The 19,854-nt window shown below is 38.7% G+C and overlaps 2 protein-coding genes across 2 annotated transcripts; both read right to left on the reverse strand.

Annotated features, from left to right (window-relative positions):
* Positions 1-786: 786 nt before the first annotated feature.
* Positions 787-9,056, reverse strand: LOC310716623 (olfactory receptor class A-like protein 4; the record flags this gene model as incomplete). The annotated part of the gene is made up of 6 exons (XM_083523906.1): positions 787-1,020; positions 1,140-1,260; positions 1,316-1,385; positions 6,040-6,137; positions 6,170-6,305; positions 8,895-9,056. The coding sequence occupies 6 exons, from the start codon at positions 9,054-9,056 to the stop codon at positions 873-875; spliced, it is 735 nt and encodes a 244-aa protein (XP_083380032.1). The 3' UTR covers positions 787-872.
* A 2,202-nt stretch (positions 9,057-11,258) lies between these two features.
* LOC310716474 (olfactory receptor class A-like protein 4) lies at positions 11,259-19,737 on the reverse strand (the record flags this gene model as incomplete). Its single annotated transcript, XM_083523804.1, has 4 exons — positions 19,288-19,737; positions 13,547-13,810; positions 13,210-13,464; positions 11,259-11,468 (listed from the first exon to the last, which is right to left on the reverse strand). Exons 1-4 carry the CDS (start codon positions 19,552-19,554, stop codon positions 11,259-11,261), a joined length of 996 nt encoding a protein of 331 aa, XP_083379930.1. The 5' UTR covers positions 19,555-19,737.
* Between the last annotated feature and the right edge of the window lie 117 nt (positions 19,738-19,854).

Raw genomic sequence — 19,854 nt, forward strand, 5'->3', positions numbered from 1 at the left:
TGTCATTGCTGACTGTGTTAACTGTCTTTTTTGTTCCTGCCATTTATATCTGTGATGTTTGTTCTGACTGTGATGTGTGCTCTGACTGTCGGTTTATTCTGACTGTGATGTTTGAGCTGTCTGTTCTAACTGTCCTGTTTGTTTTGATGTCTGTGTTGTCTGTGCTGGCTGTGCTAAATTAGAAAATTATTTGAAATTATTTGTATTTAAAATTATTTGAAGTTTGAATAACATTTTATAAGGTGATAATTCCCTGCCCCGTTTGGTGCCCTAGGACACCTTTTTGGTCACCTGACCATGTCTGTGAATTGTTTATAGGTAATGACAATAATAAAATAACTTTTTTCAAATGAACTAATTAAAAATGATTAATAAAATGTAAATTAGACATTTCCTTTTTTACTCTTGAACATTTAAGCTTTTCAAGATTTTGGCACTATGGCATCCCCACTCCTTGCGACTGCCCATATGCATTGCATTTCTCTTTTTTTGCCCCGGTTCTGCTACACATGAATGTGTAAAAATGACAAAAGCCTAGAGTAGTTTTAAAACTGAATGAACCAGTTAATAAATTTGTCCATGTTTTAGTTTAATTAATTCAACACATTTCCACTTAAACAGCGCACCTGATGACATGGGAACTGGTATTACATATTTCTATAGAAATCACAAATAAAATATGGCTCTCAGTGGAACACTGTTCTATAATGAGATAAATAAAAAACAAACAAAAAAATTGAACAAATAAATGAGTAAACAAATGAAAAAAATATATTATAGAGGCTATAAGATATGCTTGTATGCATAGTAAACGTCTTGGTTTTACTTGACGAAAGACTATAGGACCTGATGGAGTCTGCGGTGTCCTACAGTCAGTATGATGGGGAGAAGGCAATAAATCCAATGTTGAAAAACCATGCAGAAACCAACAGGTATGCAGACGAGGGGCCACGGCCGTGGTTAAAATAGTTCACAAAGATGACACTGGCACCCCAGGAAATGATGAACAAAATGATCAAGCTAAGAATGACATAAAGAGAAGGAAAGCATAATAAAGGTATGAAGAGGAATAAATATAAGGCTTAGTTTTAGCAGAAGCTTTATGTTAACAGTTAATGGACAGGTAATAGATGTGCAACCTTGGCTGCACGTCTCTCTGCTGGTACCCTGCATAGTATGGGAGCATCCTCACTCCAATTGGCAACCTTATGTGCGTTTCCATGTGCGTACAGTAAGGGAAGCAAGCCCAGGTTGGTGGTGCTTATAAGGATGACCTCATGGAACACCATGGAAGTGGAGGCAAATGCAATCTAACTATAAGTGTAAGGAAAATCCCACAAGCAGCCCAGTAATGGATGGGTTGTACTGCTCAGGAACATCAGGGTCTGTAGGGGAACAAAATGAGGTCTAGTGAGTTTTTAATATCTTTGTCTTCTTATTTATTAATTTTTTTTTAATTCAATTTAAGGTCATTTCTGTAGTGCTTTTCACAATGGACATTGTCTTAAAGCAGCTTTGCAGAATGTAAGAATTATAAAACAAAAATAACTTTAAATTGATTGTATCTTTAAACAAATTGATTTAAATTGATCAGAATCAAGTTTATTGGACACAAGAAATTTGGTTCCGGCTGTTAGTGACTCTCAAAAGTACAGACATAAATAACAGTATACATTTGTTTTTAGACAGACTATACAAGACAACTTTGAAAGGAACCAGAGCCCAAAGGAGAACCCATTCTCATTTGAACAAAGGTGGCAAAAGTACACACATCCTTTACTTAAGTAGAAGTACAGATACTCATGTTTTAAAATACTCTGGTAAAAGTTGAAGTACTGATTAAACTTTTTTTTTTTTACTTAAGTGAAAGTAAAGAAGTCTTGGCTCTGACATGTACTTAAGTAAAAAGTAGTTATTACTTCTACATGTTTTAGCTGTTAACTGGACCTCACATCATAGATAGATAGATAGATAGATAGATAGATAGATAGATAGATAGATAGATAGATAGATAGATAGATAGATAGATAGATAGATAGATAGATAGATAGATAGATAGATAGATAGATAGATAGATAGATAGATGTGATAGCCTAGTGGGTTAATGTCAGTATCCACACAAGGATGAGTTTAACAGTTTGATTCCTGGTCGAGCTGGTGGTTGCTGTGTTGGTAAATAAAACTTCTGGACCTTGTCCCCTCTGAAAACATTTCAATTCTGTCCTTTCTGTGTTGGATTAATTTCTTGATTTCCGGGTATTTAATGAAAGATAACTCCACAAAAAAAAGGCACTTCTGTGGTAGCTCAGTGGGTTAAGGCTTGTGCCTGAACATGGTACTTAATATAGTCCACGCTGGTGATAAGGTTTCAAAGACAGTCCTACATTCCTTCTTTCTTACTGCACTGGAATGAAATAAAGTATGAACCCTCCAAAAAGCACACATGCTTTTCAGCAGTGGTCGCCCAGTGGTTTAAGGCTTGTGCCTCATCTAAACATGCTTCCCAGTCTGATCTCTTCCATGGTTCAGTGGGTTAAGGCTGGTACCTCGCTGATGGTGAGGATCAGGCTTTGAGTCCTGCTAGTTGCGATGTCGGTTATGTTTCCTAAATCTTTCTTTAGCTTTCTTTTCTTGGGTTGATGGTTTAAAGGTAGATAGACCTGCTCTAAACAACCTTCCTGGCCTGTCTTCCCTGATGGTTCAGTGGGTTAAATCAGGTTTCTTGCTTTTGGTGGGGTTCAGGGTTCGAATCCTGCTTTCTGTCTGCCAGTCATGATCAGGATTCACTTCCTACATCTTTCTTTAGCGATATATTTTTGTTTTTAATGGGTTAAAAAGAAAGATAGACCTGCTCTAAATATGCTTCCTAGCCTGTCCTCACCAATGGTTCAATGGTTTAAGGTTGGTACCTCGCTAGTGGTGGGGATCATGGTTCAAATCCTGCTTTCTTCCTGTTATTTACAATGTGGGTTTAACTTGTGCTACTTACATCTGTATTCGCTTCCTACATCTTTCTTTTAAATTCTTGTTTTGATGGTTTGAAAAGAATGATAGACCTGCTCTAATCAAGCTTCCCATCCTATGTTTTTCTGATAGCTTAGTGGGTTAAGGCTGGTACTTTGCTAATGTTGGTGGTCAGGGTTCAAACGTGGCTTTCTGTCTGCTAGTCATGAGGTAGGTTAAATTCCTGATTCCTACATCTTCATATTCTTGTTTTGATGGGTTAAAAAGAAAGATAGACCTGCTCTAAACAAGCCTCCCAGCTTGTCCTTTCTGATGGTTCAGTGGGTTAATGCTGGTGCCTTGCTAATGGTGTGAATCAGGGTTCGAATCCTGCTTTGTCCCTGCAAGTCACTTCATGGGTTTGCTTACTATGTCTGTCTTTAGCATTATATTCTTGTGTTGATGCTTTGTAAGAAAAGATAGAACTGCTCTAAACAATCAGCGCACGCGGTCCTTCCTGATGGTTCAGTGGGTTAAGACTGGTATTTCGCTGTTGGTGGGGTTCATGGTTCGAATCCTGGTTTCTGTCTGGTCTAAATTTCTTGCTTTGAAGCCTCAAACAAATGATAAACCCCCCCAAAAAAGAAGGTGTGTTGTGGGACTTGATGGCTTTGTGATAAAAGCCTTGCCTCTGAGCTCAGAGGCTGCTGGTTCGAATCTGGCTTATCCCCACACTGGGTAAGCTGTGTGGAAAGTAGTCTGTTGTGAGCAATGAGGTAGTTAACTGTAAACTAAGGCTGTAAAGACCTGCTGCTTCACAGCCTCAGAAAAAGTGAGGGTGCTAGGTTTTTGGCAGAATTTTTCCCTATATATGCAAAACTAAGTCGATACTTTTTTGACCGTTTTTGCTTCATAACCGCCTGTTTTCAGCTACTCAGACACCGGGGGGGCAGATGCCGGGGTATTGCCCCCCTGCATCAGGATACACCCTCCGAAACCACATCCAACCTTCCACGCAGCCATTTCTGACACCTTCCGCACTACGGCCACCAGAACCTTCCACACTCCTAACTTTGAGTCCTGGCCGGGTTTGAACCGGCAACCTCTCAACCCAGAGGTAAAGCTCTTCCAATTGAGCCACAGGATTTCCTGCAAGAACCTGATTTTTAGGACCTTTTTTGGTTCTTTTTAAAAACTTTTTAAACAATTTAAAGGAAAGCTAAGGGGTAGGAATCAAACCGGGTGAGTCAGATAGCAGCGACCACTTCACTGACTATTACACCAACACAGGAGAGGCAAACTAACCTTTGCTTATTGGACTCTTGGCTTTTCTATAGTTAGGAGACCAGTGTTTTAGATCATGATGGTACTTCCTGTACATTCTCTCAGTAACTCAAAGTCTATGAGAAGTGACTCAGGTACAAGAACCACATCTCCAACACCTGCACCACTGATATACCATGATTTGCCAGCAACAAATTTTAATGATCTTTCATTGTTCTGTTTTTAAAAACTTCTTATGATGTTCAATATGAAACTAGAGGTAAGAATCGAACCAGGGAAGTCTTTCATCATAGATCACTAATGGCATTACTTCAAAACTCAAAACTTTGTTAGACATGTAAATAAGCAGGAAAGACAGAGACAAAGACAAAGACAAAGAGACACAGACACAGCTTTAGAAAGAGTGAGAAACAAATAGAGAGACAGCAATAGAGAGACATATACAGTGAGACAGAAACATTTACTAAAAGAGACACAGAGACAATTAGATAGAGACAATAGAGAGAGACAAAGATAGCGAGATATAGCCACTTCCTGTTGGAAGTGTTTATCCCGAGCGACTATTAATGATCTCATTTACTAAATGAGCAGTAGTGAGTTAAGGGCTTGCTCAGGTGCCCAAAACTGGCAGCTTGGAGGTGTTCAACATGTATCATATGTACAGCATGTGATATGTATGTAAGCATATGTACAGTGATTAAATATAAAGGCTAAATCAGTGCAGAGACGTGTGGACATCATTTAGAGCCTTTGCTATGTTTCCACACGGACAGTTAATGAGGTGATACCGGAGAAAATGCACCTCTTCAAGTCAAGTCAGGAAGCTTATATATATATAAAATTATAGACATTTTACAGATTTAAATGATGTATTGTTTTTATCTGTACGATCAATCGAGACAGTAAACAAAGTTTGTGTCGCCATTATGAGGGAAAAACCCACAAAACGCCACCCAGAGGGTAAATTGTGAGAATCATGGCAGGATTTTGGTGTTTGATTTGAGACTCAGAAATAAAACAAAAGTTTACTGATTAAAAATATTTTTATCTGGAGGTAATTTATTTATTTTATATCTTTGTAAAGAAAGGAAAAAAGTTCGTGCCGTTTAAAATAATTTTAATTTTGACAGCCAAATATATATATATATATTAATACAAAACTAATAAAAAATGTTGTTACCTAATGAATGTGTGCAGGCTGAAGATCCACATATAGAACACAAGCAGAGAAAAGATGATGATGATCAGGAATGTGTCTGTTCTCAGTCATGTTTACATCACTGACTCCCTCTGTCTCATCCACATTAACCCCAAACTTCTTACTGCCTTCTGTGGTGAGTGAGAGTCAGGACTTTATACACCAGTGGATTGAACGCGAAAAAAAATAAAATAATAAAAAAATAATATTTCACCAAATCAATGGATTAAAAGTAAAGTAACGAGTCTGTTTTACAAATGTAAGAAGTAAAAAGTACAGATATTTGTGTAAAAATGTAATGAGTAAAAGTAAAAAGTTGACAGAAAAATAAATAGTGGAGTAAAATACTGATACCAGAAAAATCTACTTAAGTACAGTAACAAAGTATTTGTAGTCCGTTACTTCCCACCTCTGTATTTGAGTGACACCAAGAGTGTGATTGGAAATTATTAAAACATTACAAACACCAGAGAGTGAGAAATCCCCTCTTAACAGTCTTATACAGTTTTTATTAGTCAAACATTGATCATTGACTACTAAATAATATTTCGTGCACAAATTGAATATAATTGAAGAGAATTGATGAATATAAATCGATTTTTTTTGCTTCTCACCTCACTGTCGTTCTTGCCTCCATTTGTGGAGAACACAAAAGCAGGGGCTAAGTAGAAGAGATTGAGCATCCAAATCAGCCCAAAGCACATTATTAGGGCTTTGGGGGGGGACCACGTGATTGGTTTAGACTAGCGATGGGAGGTCCTACATTTTTCAAAGAGTAAAAATGGAAGGCACTGAGAAAAAACGTTGACCAAACATTGACTAAACGAAGCCACACCCACATGCCCATCAGGAACTGACACCAGTCCTTACTGAGTATCACCTTCAGAAAAAAATTTAAGATTATTAGTAGGTAAGTAACAAAAGAAAGAGGCAAGTAGATGTGTTACAGTATTGTCAAATATATTGTCTTTTCAATCCTTTGTGGTTGTAACTCTACTTTGAACAAATAATAAAAATTATTATTTCTTTTCTTGTCAAACTTTTTGTAACCTATAGGTCTCACTAGTGATAAGTTGTAGTTGTTACTTGTATAGTAGTTTATAGGGGTAATCTGAGAATCTGAAAACTGAAATAGTAAGTAATAATAACAAGGGCATCTCTTTGCATTGAAGGAACTTTCTTTTTCTAAAAAAAAACTCTTTTGACTATCACTCTAGTTTGTTGTGATCCAAGCAACTAACATAATTAAATGGGGAAACGTTATCATAAATAACAAAACTATATCATCACAGATATGTGCACAAGTATAAGGGTTTGACATGGATCGAGCATCCTTTAGCCAACATGTATTTGTACTGATTTGTTTCGTGTTAACAGTTTTTCTCAGTTGCTTGGAGTGTTTCTCAGGTCAGAAATTATATTCTTTAAACTTTTTCTTTCGGCTGCTCCCATTAGGGGGGCGCTATAGCAGATCAACCGTCTCCAATCTACTCTCTCCTCTTCATCTGCCTCTTTCAAACCAACTACCTGCATGTCTTCCTTCACCACATTCATGAACCTACTCTTTGGTCTTCCTTTTTTCCTCCTTCCTGCTGGCTCCATCCTCAGCATTCTCCTACCGATATACCCCATGTCCTTCCTCTGCACATGTCCAAACCATCTCAATCTCGCCTCTCTCACTTTGTCCCCAACCGTCCTACATGCGCTGTCCCTCTAATAAACTTGTTTCTAATCCTGTCCATCCTCATCACTCCCAACGAAAACCTCAACATCTTCAGCTCTGCTACCTCCAGCTCCACCTCCTGTCTTTTACTCAATACCACTGTCTCTAAACCTACAACATCACAGGTCTCACCACAGTCCTATAAACTTTCCCTTTCACTCTTACAGATACTCTTCTATCACAAATCACTCCTGCTATCACTCTTCTCCACCCACTCCACCCTGCCTGCACTCTTTTCTTCACTTCTCTAACACACAGTCCATCTCCACATCATCCAAACTTCTCTCTCTCTCTTTCTCATTTTCCTCATTCATCAGCTGCTTAAAATTCTCCCTCCACCTTCTCAACACACTCTCCTCGCTAGTCCACACATTTCCATCTGCATCCTCTGCCTGGCCAATCGCTACAAATCCTTTAATGTCCAACTTCTCCTACAGCTCCTCATATGCCTTTTCCTTAGCTTTCTCCACATCCCTCTTGACCTCCTGCGGCATCTCCTTGATCTCCTGCCTACTTTGCTCATGTCTCTGACAATCACAATTCTGTTTCTCCAACCTCTTTCTCCTTATGCTCTCCTGCACTTCCTCATTCCACCACCATGTCTCTTTGTCTTCCTTTCTATTTCCAGATGTCACACCAAGTACCTTTCTAGCTGTTTCCCTCATCACCTCTGCAGTAGTTGCCCAATCATCCAACACCTCTTCACCACCACCAAGCCCCTCTCTGACCTCTTCCCTGAATCTCTCACTACACTCCTCCCTTACTTTTTACTATTTAAGTATTCTTTCAGTCCTCACTTTCCTCCTCTCCTTCTTCACCTCTGAAACCATCTTACAGACCACCATCCGATGCTGTCTAGCTACACTGTTCCCTGCCAACACCTTACAGTTTCCAATTTCCTTCAGGTTGCATCTCCTACATAGAACATAGTCCACCTGTGTGCACCTTCCTCCACTCTTATACATCACCCTATGATCCTCCTTCTTCTTAAAATAAGTGTTCACCACTGCCATTTCCATCCTTTTAGCAAAATCTACCACCATCTGCTATTCCACATTCCTCTCTTTAAGACCATACCTACCATCACCTCCTTATTATCTTTGTTCCAATCACCAACATGCCCATTAAAGTCTGCCCCAATCACTAATCTTTCATTCCTAGGTTTACCTTCTACCACTTCATCCAACTCACTCCAGAATTTTTCCTTCTCCTCTATCTCACAATCCACTTGCGGACAACCTTTCTCCTCTCCATCATATCAGCTACCTCTTTCCCTTTACCAGTCATAGTATTTACCAACATTTAAAGTGCCCACCCAAACCGCCACTCTCTTCCACTTGTCCTTTCCGTGCTGTCTCTGTAGATGTCTTCCTCCTCTTCTTCTCCTCCTTTGGCCTACAGTAGTCCCATTTCCACCCGCACCCTGTTGGCTAACAAAAACACTAAAACTGTGCGGCATCATACTGACAACATGACTTAATATTTTGCCGATATTGTTTGTGAAATGCTCCAAAACAACTGAGAGAAACTGTAAATCTTCTCTCAAAAATTGCTGCTTATCTTTTGTAGCATTCCTTCTTCAATCAAGATCTGCCTCCACAAGAACATTCTAGGTCTTATTTTTTCCCTGTAATAATGATTTTAACCTCACTCCACGTCACACACACACACACACACACACACACACACACACACACACACACACACACACACACACACACACACACACACACATTTCTCTTGTACCTCAAGTCCAAAATCTGAGGTGACAAGCAAGATGTTCCTCATCACCGACACTAGCAAGCTGGATAAAGCCACGTTGACCAGGATCATGTAGGAGTTGCGTCCACCTCCAGGCTCTTGGATAATACCGGTCCCTACCATGGAAATCACAAGGGTATTTCCCATCATGCCAAGCAGCACCAGGATTAACTAAAAACCATGAGGACCCCCTGCCAACTGACCTGTTGGTGGCTTTTTAATTAATGTCACAGTTCTATTGGCTATCATCCTTATGATAAATAATAAATCTGCTCCTGTGACTTAGAGGTAACGCCTTTACTCCTGAAGCCAGTCTTCCCTGCAGGACTACTCGTAATCATTGTACTACTTAATGGTCCTTATCTAAGGATGACGCTTCCTGTTTCTCATTGCCTAAATTTGATCCCAGTTGTGTCTTTAGCTCTGATGGAAGATAGTGAACTCAATAAGGTTAGAATCAGATCCCCTAGGTTCTGTGCATGCAAGTGATTTCATCAAAAAGAAAGAAACCTTTATCCCAAGAGCTGAGCTTGCATCATTCGTAATGAGGGATGAATTAATTTGGCTAATTGAAACACAGCTTGTTAACAGCTAATTAATCACCAACCTGCTCTTTATACTGTCAGTGAGTCAAATGGAATTTTTGTCCGCAAAGTTGACGTAAGGATTTGAGCGAGTTTGAGACATTGTGATGTCTAAACGACTGGGTCAGAGCATCTCCAAAGCTGCAGCTCAAGTGTGATGTTCCCGTTCTGCAGTTCCCGTCCTGCATCTATCAAAAATGGTCCAAGGTTCTGTGTTCTTGCAGGTTGCTATGAATGTGTGTGTCATTTGATTTTCACCTCACACAAATGCATTTACATTACATGCATCTAATTATCTTCAGCAAGGCCTTCTTCACCATCATTCTTGTTTTGTATTTCCAGTTGACGTCAATCCTGCTGAGCACGCATTAACAGCGAAACTGGGAATTAATTAACCTTGGATTCTAACCTTGTCGGAAGACTAATACGTTAACAAATGTGTCTGCATAAATGTATTAAAGTGGGTGAAAGACTGAAGGTGTATTTTAAGGGATAGGGTGTTCGGCACACGCAAGAACAAGGATCACACCCTTTTAATTGAATTAAAAACAAACACTTGATAAACAAAAGGCTTTTAACGTTTCCTTGATTTTTTTCAATATAACGTTAACAATTTAACAATATAACAAGTGCATTTTATTGTCATTTGTTCAACATTCATTATTTGTATTATTTGTATTGGTTTGCTCATCAGTGATAAACAATTATGAGGAACAAATAAAAAGGCAATACATTTACACATGCTTTTATACAACCTTTAATCGGTGTAAAGCTGCTTTGACACAAAACCAATTGTAAAAAGTGAATATAAAACATATTCTTGTTGTTTTGTTTACGGAATAATTCCATACAGGTTCTCACATAGTTTGAATGTCTTCAGTATTAATGTGATTTTAAAAATGATGTAATAATGTTGAAAATATAAATGAATAAACACCACTGAAAGAGAAGGTGTGTTTAAACCTTTGACCTTGACAGTAATTGATGCTGAGTCAAAGGCACCTTCTTTTCCATAAAATAAAATCACTAGCTGTTCGGAAAGTCATTCAAAGTGTTTTACTTATATACAGCGGAACCTTGACACTCGTGACCTCGATAGTTGGCGACTTTTCATTTTCATGAGAGCAACTCGTGAAAAATCTAATTTAAGATCGGAGAAGCCGCGAGAATGGATGGAGTGACATTTCATTATTGTATTATTCATTTAAAGTAGTAAATAAAACATTTATGGCAAGTAATTCACAAATCTTGTTGAGTGTACACTACAGTACATGGACAATTCCCCTTGAAAAAGGAACCATTGAAAGAAGAGTCGAAACCTCGCCATTTTTGTTACTCGCGAGAGGTCATAAAACGTAACCCCCGCGATTATTGAGGCTGCACTGTATTTGTATTTGAAATAAAGAAAGGCTATGTTCTTCTCAGAAGATCAATAGTGCAATCTCATGTAATGTCATGATTTGACCTGTGTTTTGCTGGGACTTTACATTCTCAAACAATGTCTGAGTTTTCAAGGAAGAGGTTCAGACCATCTGCAGTTGAGATTGTTGTTATCAGTGGTAACAGTCTGCTTGGATTATGTGTTTTTTATATACCTGATAGGAAGTGATTATGGAGGCATGGAGGAAGATATGAGGAATTGGGGGCAGGGTTTGGTATCAAAATGTCCTTGGAAGATGTGACATCATATTTTTCTTAACTGTGTATGTTTCTAGAAAAAAAATAATTTAACATACCATCATGTTTAAGGCACAAAAATATGTCTTTACTTGATGATAGACTTTAGGACCTCTCTGATTTTGCGGTGTCCTACAGCCAGTATGATCGGGGAGAAGGCAATAAAGCCACTGTTGGAGAATCGTGCAACAACCAGCATGTATGCAGATGAGGCACCACGGTTGTAGTTAAAGTAGTTCACAGAGAGGACACTGGCACCCCAGGAAATAATGAACAAAATAATCAAGCTAAGAATAACCTAGAGAGAAGGAGAACATTACACAATTAAATACATAAATGCAGGATACATTTGGTTTCTTAATCAGATAAATCTGGATTACAAACTCCAATTGCAGATGTTGTAGCACTGTGGATATGGCATTGGACTCTAGATTGGAAGGTCACAAGTTTAAATCCCAGCACCACCAAAGTGCATCTGCTGGGCCCTTAAGCAACGCCTTTAACTGCTCTATTGTAAGTTGTTTTGGACCAGGGCATCTGCCCTTATTAAAAACTCCTTAGTTGTTAGAACCAGCTTTTGCAGCAGTACTACTTTCTCTTGAGGTACTTCCAGCATTGTACACTGTTTAGGTACTTCTGCTTGATTAGATGTTGTTTGTTAACTGCAAATTTTAAACAGTACCACAGAGTTTCAGATGGGTATGTTCGTGTTTTCGCCATAAACATGTCACCACATGGATTATGTAATGAGTGAAAATATTAAGTTGCCTGAAAAATTAATAGTGAAGTAAAATACTGATACCAGAAAAAATCTACTTAAGTACAGTAATGAAGTATCTGTTAAAATGTTTTGACTTAACAACGGAGGTTGACCAGAGTGACTTCATCAATGTTGCAGAATCGTAAATGACCAGTAGGTGGCAGAGAAACATGTACTAACACTTTAGGCACTACAGTAAAATGGAGGTGGCAGTTGGAATAGTAGCAATACGATGAATAAGTAAAAAGACACGCCAATTCGTTTTTTTCTGCTTCTGATGAAAATAAAATACAAGGTCATTCGCAGAAATGGAAAAATTGGTGGCAGTTCATAAAAGGGGTAGAATCTGGTACAGTGAAACAGTGAGAAATTGCAGAAAGAGACCCTGCTTCTCATGCTTTTTAATGTGAACTACTTCATCTGCTCTGTAGATGATTTGACATTCTTATATAAAGTTTTAGTTTTTGATGACCTGTTACTGAGTTGCTTATTTATTAATATTTTTGAGCCCTAATCAATTTTCACATTTAACATTCTCATTTTTGTATCTTGTTAGATATTAGGAAATCTGGCTGTGCATTTCACACCAAGGCCTTAAGTGGTGTCCTGCCTGAATCAATCCACTTCTTAATACAATCATTATAGACATCATCAATATTGTAGAGAAAAGCAGTATAACAGAGCGCTGCATCACAGACAGCAATCTTATACAGTGAGAATGAATGCTATTATTTAAACCAATGAACACAATTGAACATGTCTTCTTTCACTGTAGCCACAGCTGCACCACCCGCATACATCATCTCTAGCAGAAGCATCGATATTACCCTCGTAAAATGACCCTGGATTTTCCCTACATTTTTGTGATTTTTTTTTTCCTGGGGATTTAATATTAATGTAAACTAATGTTTTCTCCTCTGTCACTTATTTTGCAATGAGAAAACAGATATTAAATCCACAGGAATATATTAGAGCTTGCGCAGTTTGCTACAGATGTGGTTTGCGAGATCTGACTAGTGCGCTCTCTGACCGTTCATTCAAAGCATTTGAAAATGCTGAAGTGTTTGGACAAATAATGGGAATTATTTCAGAAGTAAGATTTAAGTTAAGAACTGAAATCCTAATTAACCATTTTTGGCAGTGTTATAATTCAAAAATGATCATCTACAAGATGTTAACAGTAACCTAACTTCTTCACACAAGTCAAATAGTCAATGAGCAGGTGCATAGAATATTTTTTAAATAATGGCGGTTATATAAAAAGCAGTAGATGCGTAACCTTGGCTGCACGTCTCTCTGCTGGTACCCTGCGTAGTATGGGACCATCCTCAATCCTATTGGCAGCCTTATGTGCATTTCCATGTGCGTATAGTATGAGGAGCGAGCCCAGGTTGGTGGTGCTCATGAGGACGATAGGGATGACCTCATGGATCACCATGGAAGTAGTGGCGAATGCAAGCCCACTATAAGTGGAAGGAAAATCCCATAAGCAGCCCAGTAATGGACGGGTTGTACTGCTCACTAACATCAGGGTCTGTAGGGAAACAATATGAATCTAGTGATTTGTCAATTTTTTTTTTTTACATCCGCTAAATATATATTTTTTAGTTTCTCACCTCACTGGCGTTCTTGCCTCCATTTGTGGAGTACACAAAAGCAGGGGCTGAGTAGAGCAGATTAAGAGCCCAAATGAGAACGAAGCACATTAGTAGGGCTTTGGGAGGACCACGTGATGGGTTTAGACTAGCGATGGGAGGTCCTACCCTTTTCAGAGTGTAGAAATGGAAGGCACTGAGAAAAAGCGTTGACCAAACATTGACTGCACGAAGCCACACCCACACGCCCATCAGGAACTGACACCAGTCCTTACTGAGTATCACCTTCAGATAAAAAGAAAAGAAAAACAAGAGATGGAGAATGTGTTACACCATTGCAAAGCTAGCTCACAGTTCAATTCAGTTCATTTTTTTTCAAATCAGTTCGTTTTATTTGTATAGCCCCGTTTAACAATGGACATTGGACCAGCGTTACAGAGATATAAAGGTTATACAGTTGCAATGTATAAATTTAGTGACTATAAGTTTACATAGCAGACTGGAGCTAGGGCTACAATAGCTGCATCTACTCATTCCATGTATGGGACAGTGCAGTTTTGTAAACCACACCTAAAAAGTCCTATATGATTGTATTCATTGCTTCACAGATCGATCTATTGATTGTAGCACATTTTACTTGGCCCTACAGAGGGGGTGATGCTGACAGATTGTCTTAAAAAAGTTTGCGAGAAATAAAGTCACAATTCGAATGAAAAAAGGCAGAATTGCGAGAAAAAAGTTAGCATTGAGAGAAATAGTCAAAATTGCAAGCAAAAAGTCAGAATTCGAGAAATAAATAAAAAGAAATGGCAGGAAAAATCTTAGAATTGCGAGAAAAAAAGTCGCGATTAGGCAAAATTTCTTTGATGTTCAGGGAATGACTAAGTCACATTCTCTAAACTTGTTATTCTCGAACCCAAATGAGCAGATTGGGAGTGCAGCCTTGCAGTAGGAGGAAACAAACAAATGCTTTTATGATTGCTGAGTATCTTTTACCTTATAAAGATTGTGGACCTCTTAAAAAGATGCCGACCCCGCAAACATCTCGAACCATCTAGAGACGTACCAGTACCGTATCCCACTTCATGTAGAGTTTTGACACTGGACCTCCTTGAATGTTTAAAGGCTCTGGCATGGAGAAGCTGGTGTTGGATCTGTGATGATCGCAAATGTTGAGCTATTTTATGAGTTGCTCAGTTGCTCCTGGTTTTATAACCGCAAATGACTGTATAAGACTGTAGAAAGATCATTACTCATAATCTTACACTCCAGTGCTCATGTTAGTTCTCACTCTCCAGTGTTCTGGATTGTATAAAGACTATAATCACACTCTTGATATCACCCAAATGAGGATGGGTTCCCCTTTTGAGTCTGGTTCCTCTCAAGGTTTCTTCCTCATAACATCTAAGGGAGTTTTTCCTTGCCACAGTCGCCATGGCTGCTCATCAGGGATAAATACACACCATTCACCCTAACTGTTAAATTCTGTAAATCTGCTTTGAGACAATGTCTTTTGTGAAAAGTGCTATAGAAATAAACTTGACTTGACTTGACTTTTACTTGGCATACTGCAGAGGTGGGAAGTAATGGACTACAAATACTTTGTTACTGTACTTGAGTAGATTTTTCTGGTATCAGTATTTTACTCCACTATTTATTTTTCAGACAACTTTTTACTTTTACTCATTACATTTTTACACAAATATCTGTACTTTTTACTTCTTACATTTTCAAAACAGACTTGTTACTTTAGTTTTAATCCATTGATTTGGTGAAATATAATTTTTTTATTTTCACTGCATGCCGATTTCAGCCGAACAACCGATTTCCTGTCATTGCTTATATTTTATATATATAAGCTTCCTGACTTGACTTGAAGAGGTGCATTTTCTCTGGTATCGCCTCATTAACTGTCCGTGTGGAAATATAGCAAAGGCTCTAACTGCTTAGTTACACGTCCAACAAAGTTTGGAGTTTTGAAGTAATGCCATTAGTCATCTATGATGAAAGACTTCCCTGGTTCGATTTTTACCTCTAGTTTCATATTGAACATTATAAGAAGTTTTCAAAAACAGAACAATAAAAGATCAATAAAATTGGTTGCTGGCAAATCATGGTATATCAGTGGTGCAGGTGTTGGAGATGTGGTTCTTGTACCTGAGTCACTTCTCATAGACTTCGAGAGAATGTACAGGAAAGAGAAGTTTTGACCCTCTACATCATTAACTAAGAGAAAACACTGGTCTCCTAACTATAGAAAAGCCAAGAGTCCAATAAGCAAAGGCTAGATTGCCCCTCCTGTGTTGGTGTAATGGTCAGTGAAGTGGTCACTGCTATCTGACTCACCCGGTTCGATTCCTACCCCTTAGCTTTCCTTTAAATTGTTTAAAAAGTTTTTTAAAAGAACCAAAAGACATCCTAAAAATCAAGTTCTTGCAGGAGATCCTGTGGCTCAATTGGAAGAGCTTTACCTCTGTGTTGAGAGGTTGCCGGTTCAAACCCCGGCCAGGGCTCAAAGTTAAGAGTGTGGAAGGTGTAAGAAATGGCTCCGTGGAAGGTTGGGTGTGGTTTCGGAGGGCGTATCCTGAAGCAGGGGGGCAATATCCGGGCATCTGCCCCCCCGGTGTCTGAGTAGCTGAAAACAGGGGGTTATGAAGCAAAAATGTTCAAAAAAGTATCGACTTAGTTTTGCATATATAGGGGAAAATTCTGCCAAAAACCTATCACCCTCACTTTTTCTGAGGCTGTGAAGCAGCAGGTCTTCACAGCCTTTGTTTACAGTCAACCACCTCACTGCTCACCAGACACTACTTTCCACACAGCTTACCCAGTGTGGGGACAAGCCAGATTCGAACCAGCAACCTTTGAGCTCAGAGGTAAGGCTTTTATCACAAAGCCATCAGGTCCCACAACACACCTTCTTTTTTTGGGGGGTTTATCGTTTGTTTCAGGCTTCAAAGCAAGAAATTCAGACCAGCCAGAAACACAGAAAGCAGGATTCGAACCCTGAACCCCACCAGCAGCGAAATACCAGTCTTAACCCACTGAACCATCGGGAAGGACCGGCTGCAACGATTGTTTAGAGCAGGTCTATCTTTTCTTACAAAGCATCAACACAAGAATATAATGCTAAAGACAGACATAGGAAGCAAAACCATGACGTGACTAGCAGGATTCAAACCCTAATTCACACCATTAGCAAGGAACCAGCGTTAACCCACTGAACCATCAGGAAGGATAAGCTGGGAAGCTTGTTTAGAGCAGGTCTATCTTTCTTTTTAACCCATTAAAACAAGAATATGAAGATGTAGGAATCAGGAATTTAACCTTCCTCATGACTAGCAGACAGAAAGCCACGTTTGAACCCTGACCACCAACATTAGCAAAGTACCAGCCTTAACCCACTAAGGCATCAGAAAAAAACAGGATAGGAAGCTTGATTAGAGCAGGTCTATCATTCTTATCAAACCATCAACACAAGAATTTAACGGTAAAGAAAGATGTAGGAAGCGAATACAGATGTAAGTAGCAAAAGTTTAACCCACATTGTAAATAACAGGAAGAAAGCAGGATTCGAACCATGATCCCCACCACTAGCGAGACACCAAACTTAACCCATTGAACCATTGGTGAGGACAGGCGAGGGCAGGTCTATCTTTCTTTTCAACCCATTAAAAACAAAAAAATATCGCTAAAGAAAGATGTAGGAAGTGAATCCTGATCGTGACTGGCAGACAGAAAGCAGGATTCGAACCCTGAACCACACCAAAAGCAAGAAACCTGATTTAACCCAATGAACTATCAGGGAAGACAGGCCAGGAAGGTTGTTTAGAGCAGGTATATCTACCTTTAAACCATCAACACAAGAATATAAAGCTAAAGAAAGATTTAGGAAACAGGAACATAACCTACATCGCAACTAGCAGGCAGAAAGCAGGATTCAAACCCTGATCCTCACCATCAGCGAGGTACCAGCCTTAACCCACTGAACCATGGAAGAGATCAGACTGGGAAGCATGTTTAGATGAGGCACAAGCCTTAAACCACTGAGCGACCACTTCTGAAAAGCATGTGTGCTTTTTGGAGGGTAAATACTTTGTTTCATGCCAGTGCAATAAGAAAGAAGGAATGTAGGACTGGCTTTGAAACCTTATCACCAGCGTGGACTATATTAAGGACCATGTTCAGGCACAAGCCTTAACCCACTGAGCTACCACAGAAGTGCCTTTTTTTGGTGGAGTTACCTTTCATTAAAGACCAGGAAATCAATCCAACACAGAAAGGACAGAATTGAAATGTTTTCAGAGGGGACAAGGTCCAGAAGTTTTATTTACCAACACAGCAACCAGCTCAACCAGGAATCAAACTCATCCTCGTTGGGACCCTGACATTAACCCACTAGGCTATCACATCCATCCATCTATCTATCTATCTATCTATCTATCTATCTATCTATCTGTCTGTCTGTCTGTCTGTCTGTCTGTCTGTCTGTCTGTCTGTCTGTCTGTCTGTCTGTCTGTCTATCTATCTATCTATCTATCTATCTATCTATCTATCTATCTATCTATCTAATATTAATATGATGTGAGGTCCAGTTAACAGCTAAAACAGGTAGAAGTAATAACTACTTTTTACTTAAGTACATGTCAGAGCCAAGACTTCTTTACTTTCACTTAAGTAAAAAAGTTTAATCAGTACTTCAACTTTTACCAGAGTATTTTAAAACATGAGTATCTGTACTTCTACTTAAGTAAAGGATGTGTGTACTTTTGCCACCTCTGGCATACTGTAGCTGATCAAATGACTACCCCTTTTTGTAGCACAGCGAAATAGCTTCACTGATTTCATTAAGTCATTTGTGTGTAATATCAATCTGCAGTCTTACTACAAGCAGCCACACTTGCCCAGATCCTTCTTTGTCTGCCTAGGATGATGAACCAGAAAACTAAGAATGCTACAGTACACGACTGACTGTTTATTTCACAAAGGCATGTATGATTGTCTTTGCAATGTAATACATTTTAAGTGTGTACATTTTGTATTTAAGATACATTAAATGCTCTATAAGCTAATAACCAGTGGACAGTAACAATGTAAATGTAATTCATTGTACTTAAGTAGCTTTTTCGTGTATCTGTACTGTACTAAAGTATTTCCATTTGAGAAGACTTTAACTTCACTATATTTCACAGTCAAATAACATACTTTTAACTCAACTACATTTTGCGAACGTTTTGAACTTGTTTCGATTCCTACTTGGCGGTATGTACTTAGCAAGCTCATACAGTTCAGCATCAGTTCAACAGCAAGCAGAACATTTTGAGAGGAATAAATGATAGAAGATATTTCTGACTTTAAAGTAATTGAACATAAAGTTTTTGGCTCATGATCATTTTGACTAAAGTTTGACTTATTAATATTCTATTAATATAGATTGGTGTGCTGAGTGTAACAGAGTTTTTTAACATAAACTGAGTTGATTATGAATCTTCTAACAAAAATTATAACAATAATAATCATAGTTCTTTGGATACTTAAGTACATTTGAAGGCAAATACTTTTGTACTTTTACTCAAGTGAAATATGTAAACCCAACTACATAGATTGTGTACTTCATCCACCAATGCAAATAACTATAAAACAAGAGTATTCAGATAAAATTTGGTAATAACATTTAGTCCCCAAAGTTTTAAAACACCATTGATGTCAATACAAGATTACAATAACCAGTTAATAACTCCATACAAAAAGTCCTTTTGTACCTCAAGTCCAAAGTCTGAGGTGACCAGCAAGGTGTTCCTCATCACCGACACTAGCAGGTTAGATAAAGCCATGTTGACCAGGATCATGTCAGAGTTGCGTCCACCTCCAAGCTCTCGGATAATACTATTCCCCACCACCAAAATCACCAAGGCATTTCCCAGAATTCCAAGCAGCACCAGGATTACATATAAAACCATGGCGACACCTGTCAACTGACCTGTTGGTGCCTTTTTAATTATTGTAACAGTTGTATTGGCTATCATCATTATTAAATCTAATGCCTCTATTTCTAATGCTAGTGCTTTCTGAAGAACCACCAGGTTTTAAACGTTCCTCATCTCAGATGCCTCTTGTTTTTCATTGCGTACATCTGAGCCCACCTCTTTAGGTCCAATATGTCCAATCCTTATATCTCAGGATACTGAACTGATTCAGGCAGATCCAAATCAGCTCCCTAAGGTTATATTAATTACGGTACTGTCAATAAAAGATATTTCACCAAAAATAGGGGCACTTTCGCCCCAGGAGCTGAACATGCATCTTTCTGGATAGCGGGGGGACTAATT

The sequence above is a fragment of the Silurus aristotelis genome (genome assembly GCF_946808225.1).
Source record: "Silurus aristotelis genome assembly, chromosome: 21".
In the NCBI taxonomy this organism is placed as follows: Eukaryota; Metazoa; Chordata; class Actinopteri; order Siluriformes; family Siluridae; genus Silurus; species Silurus aristotelis.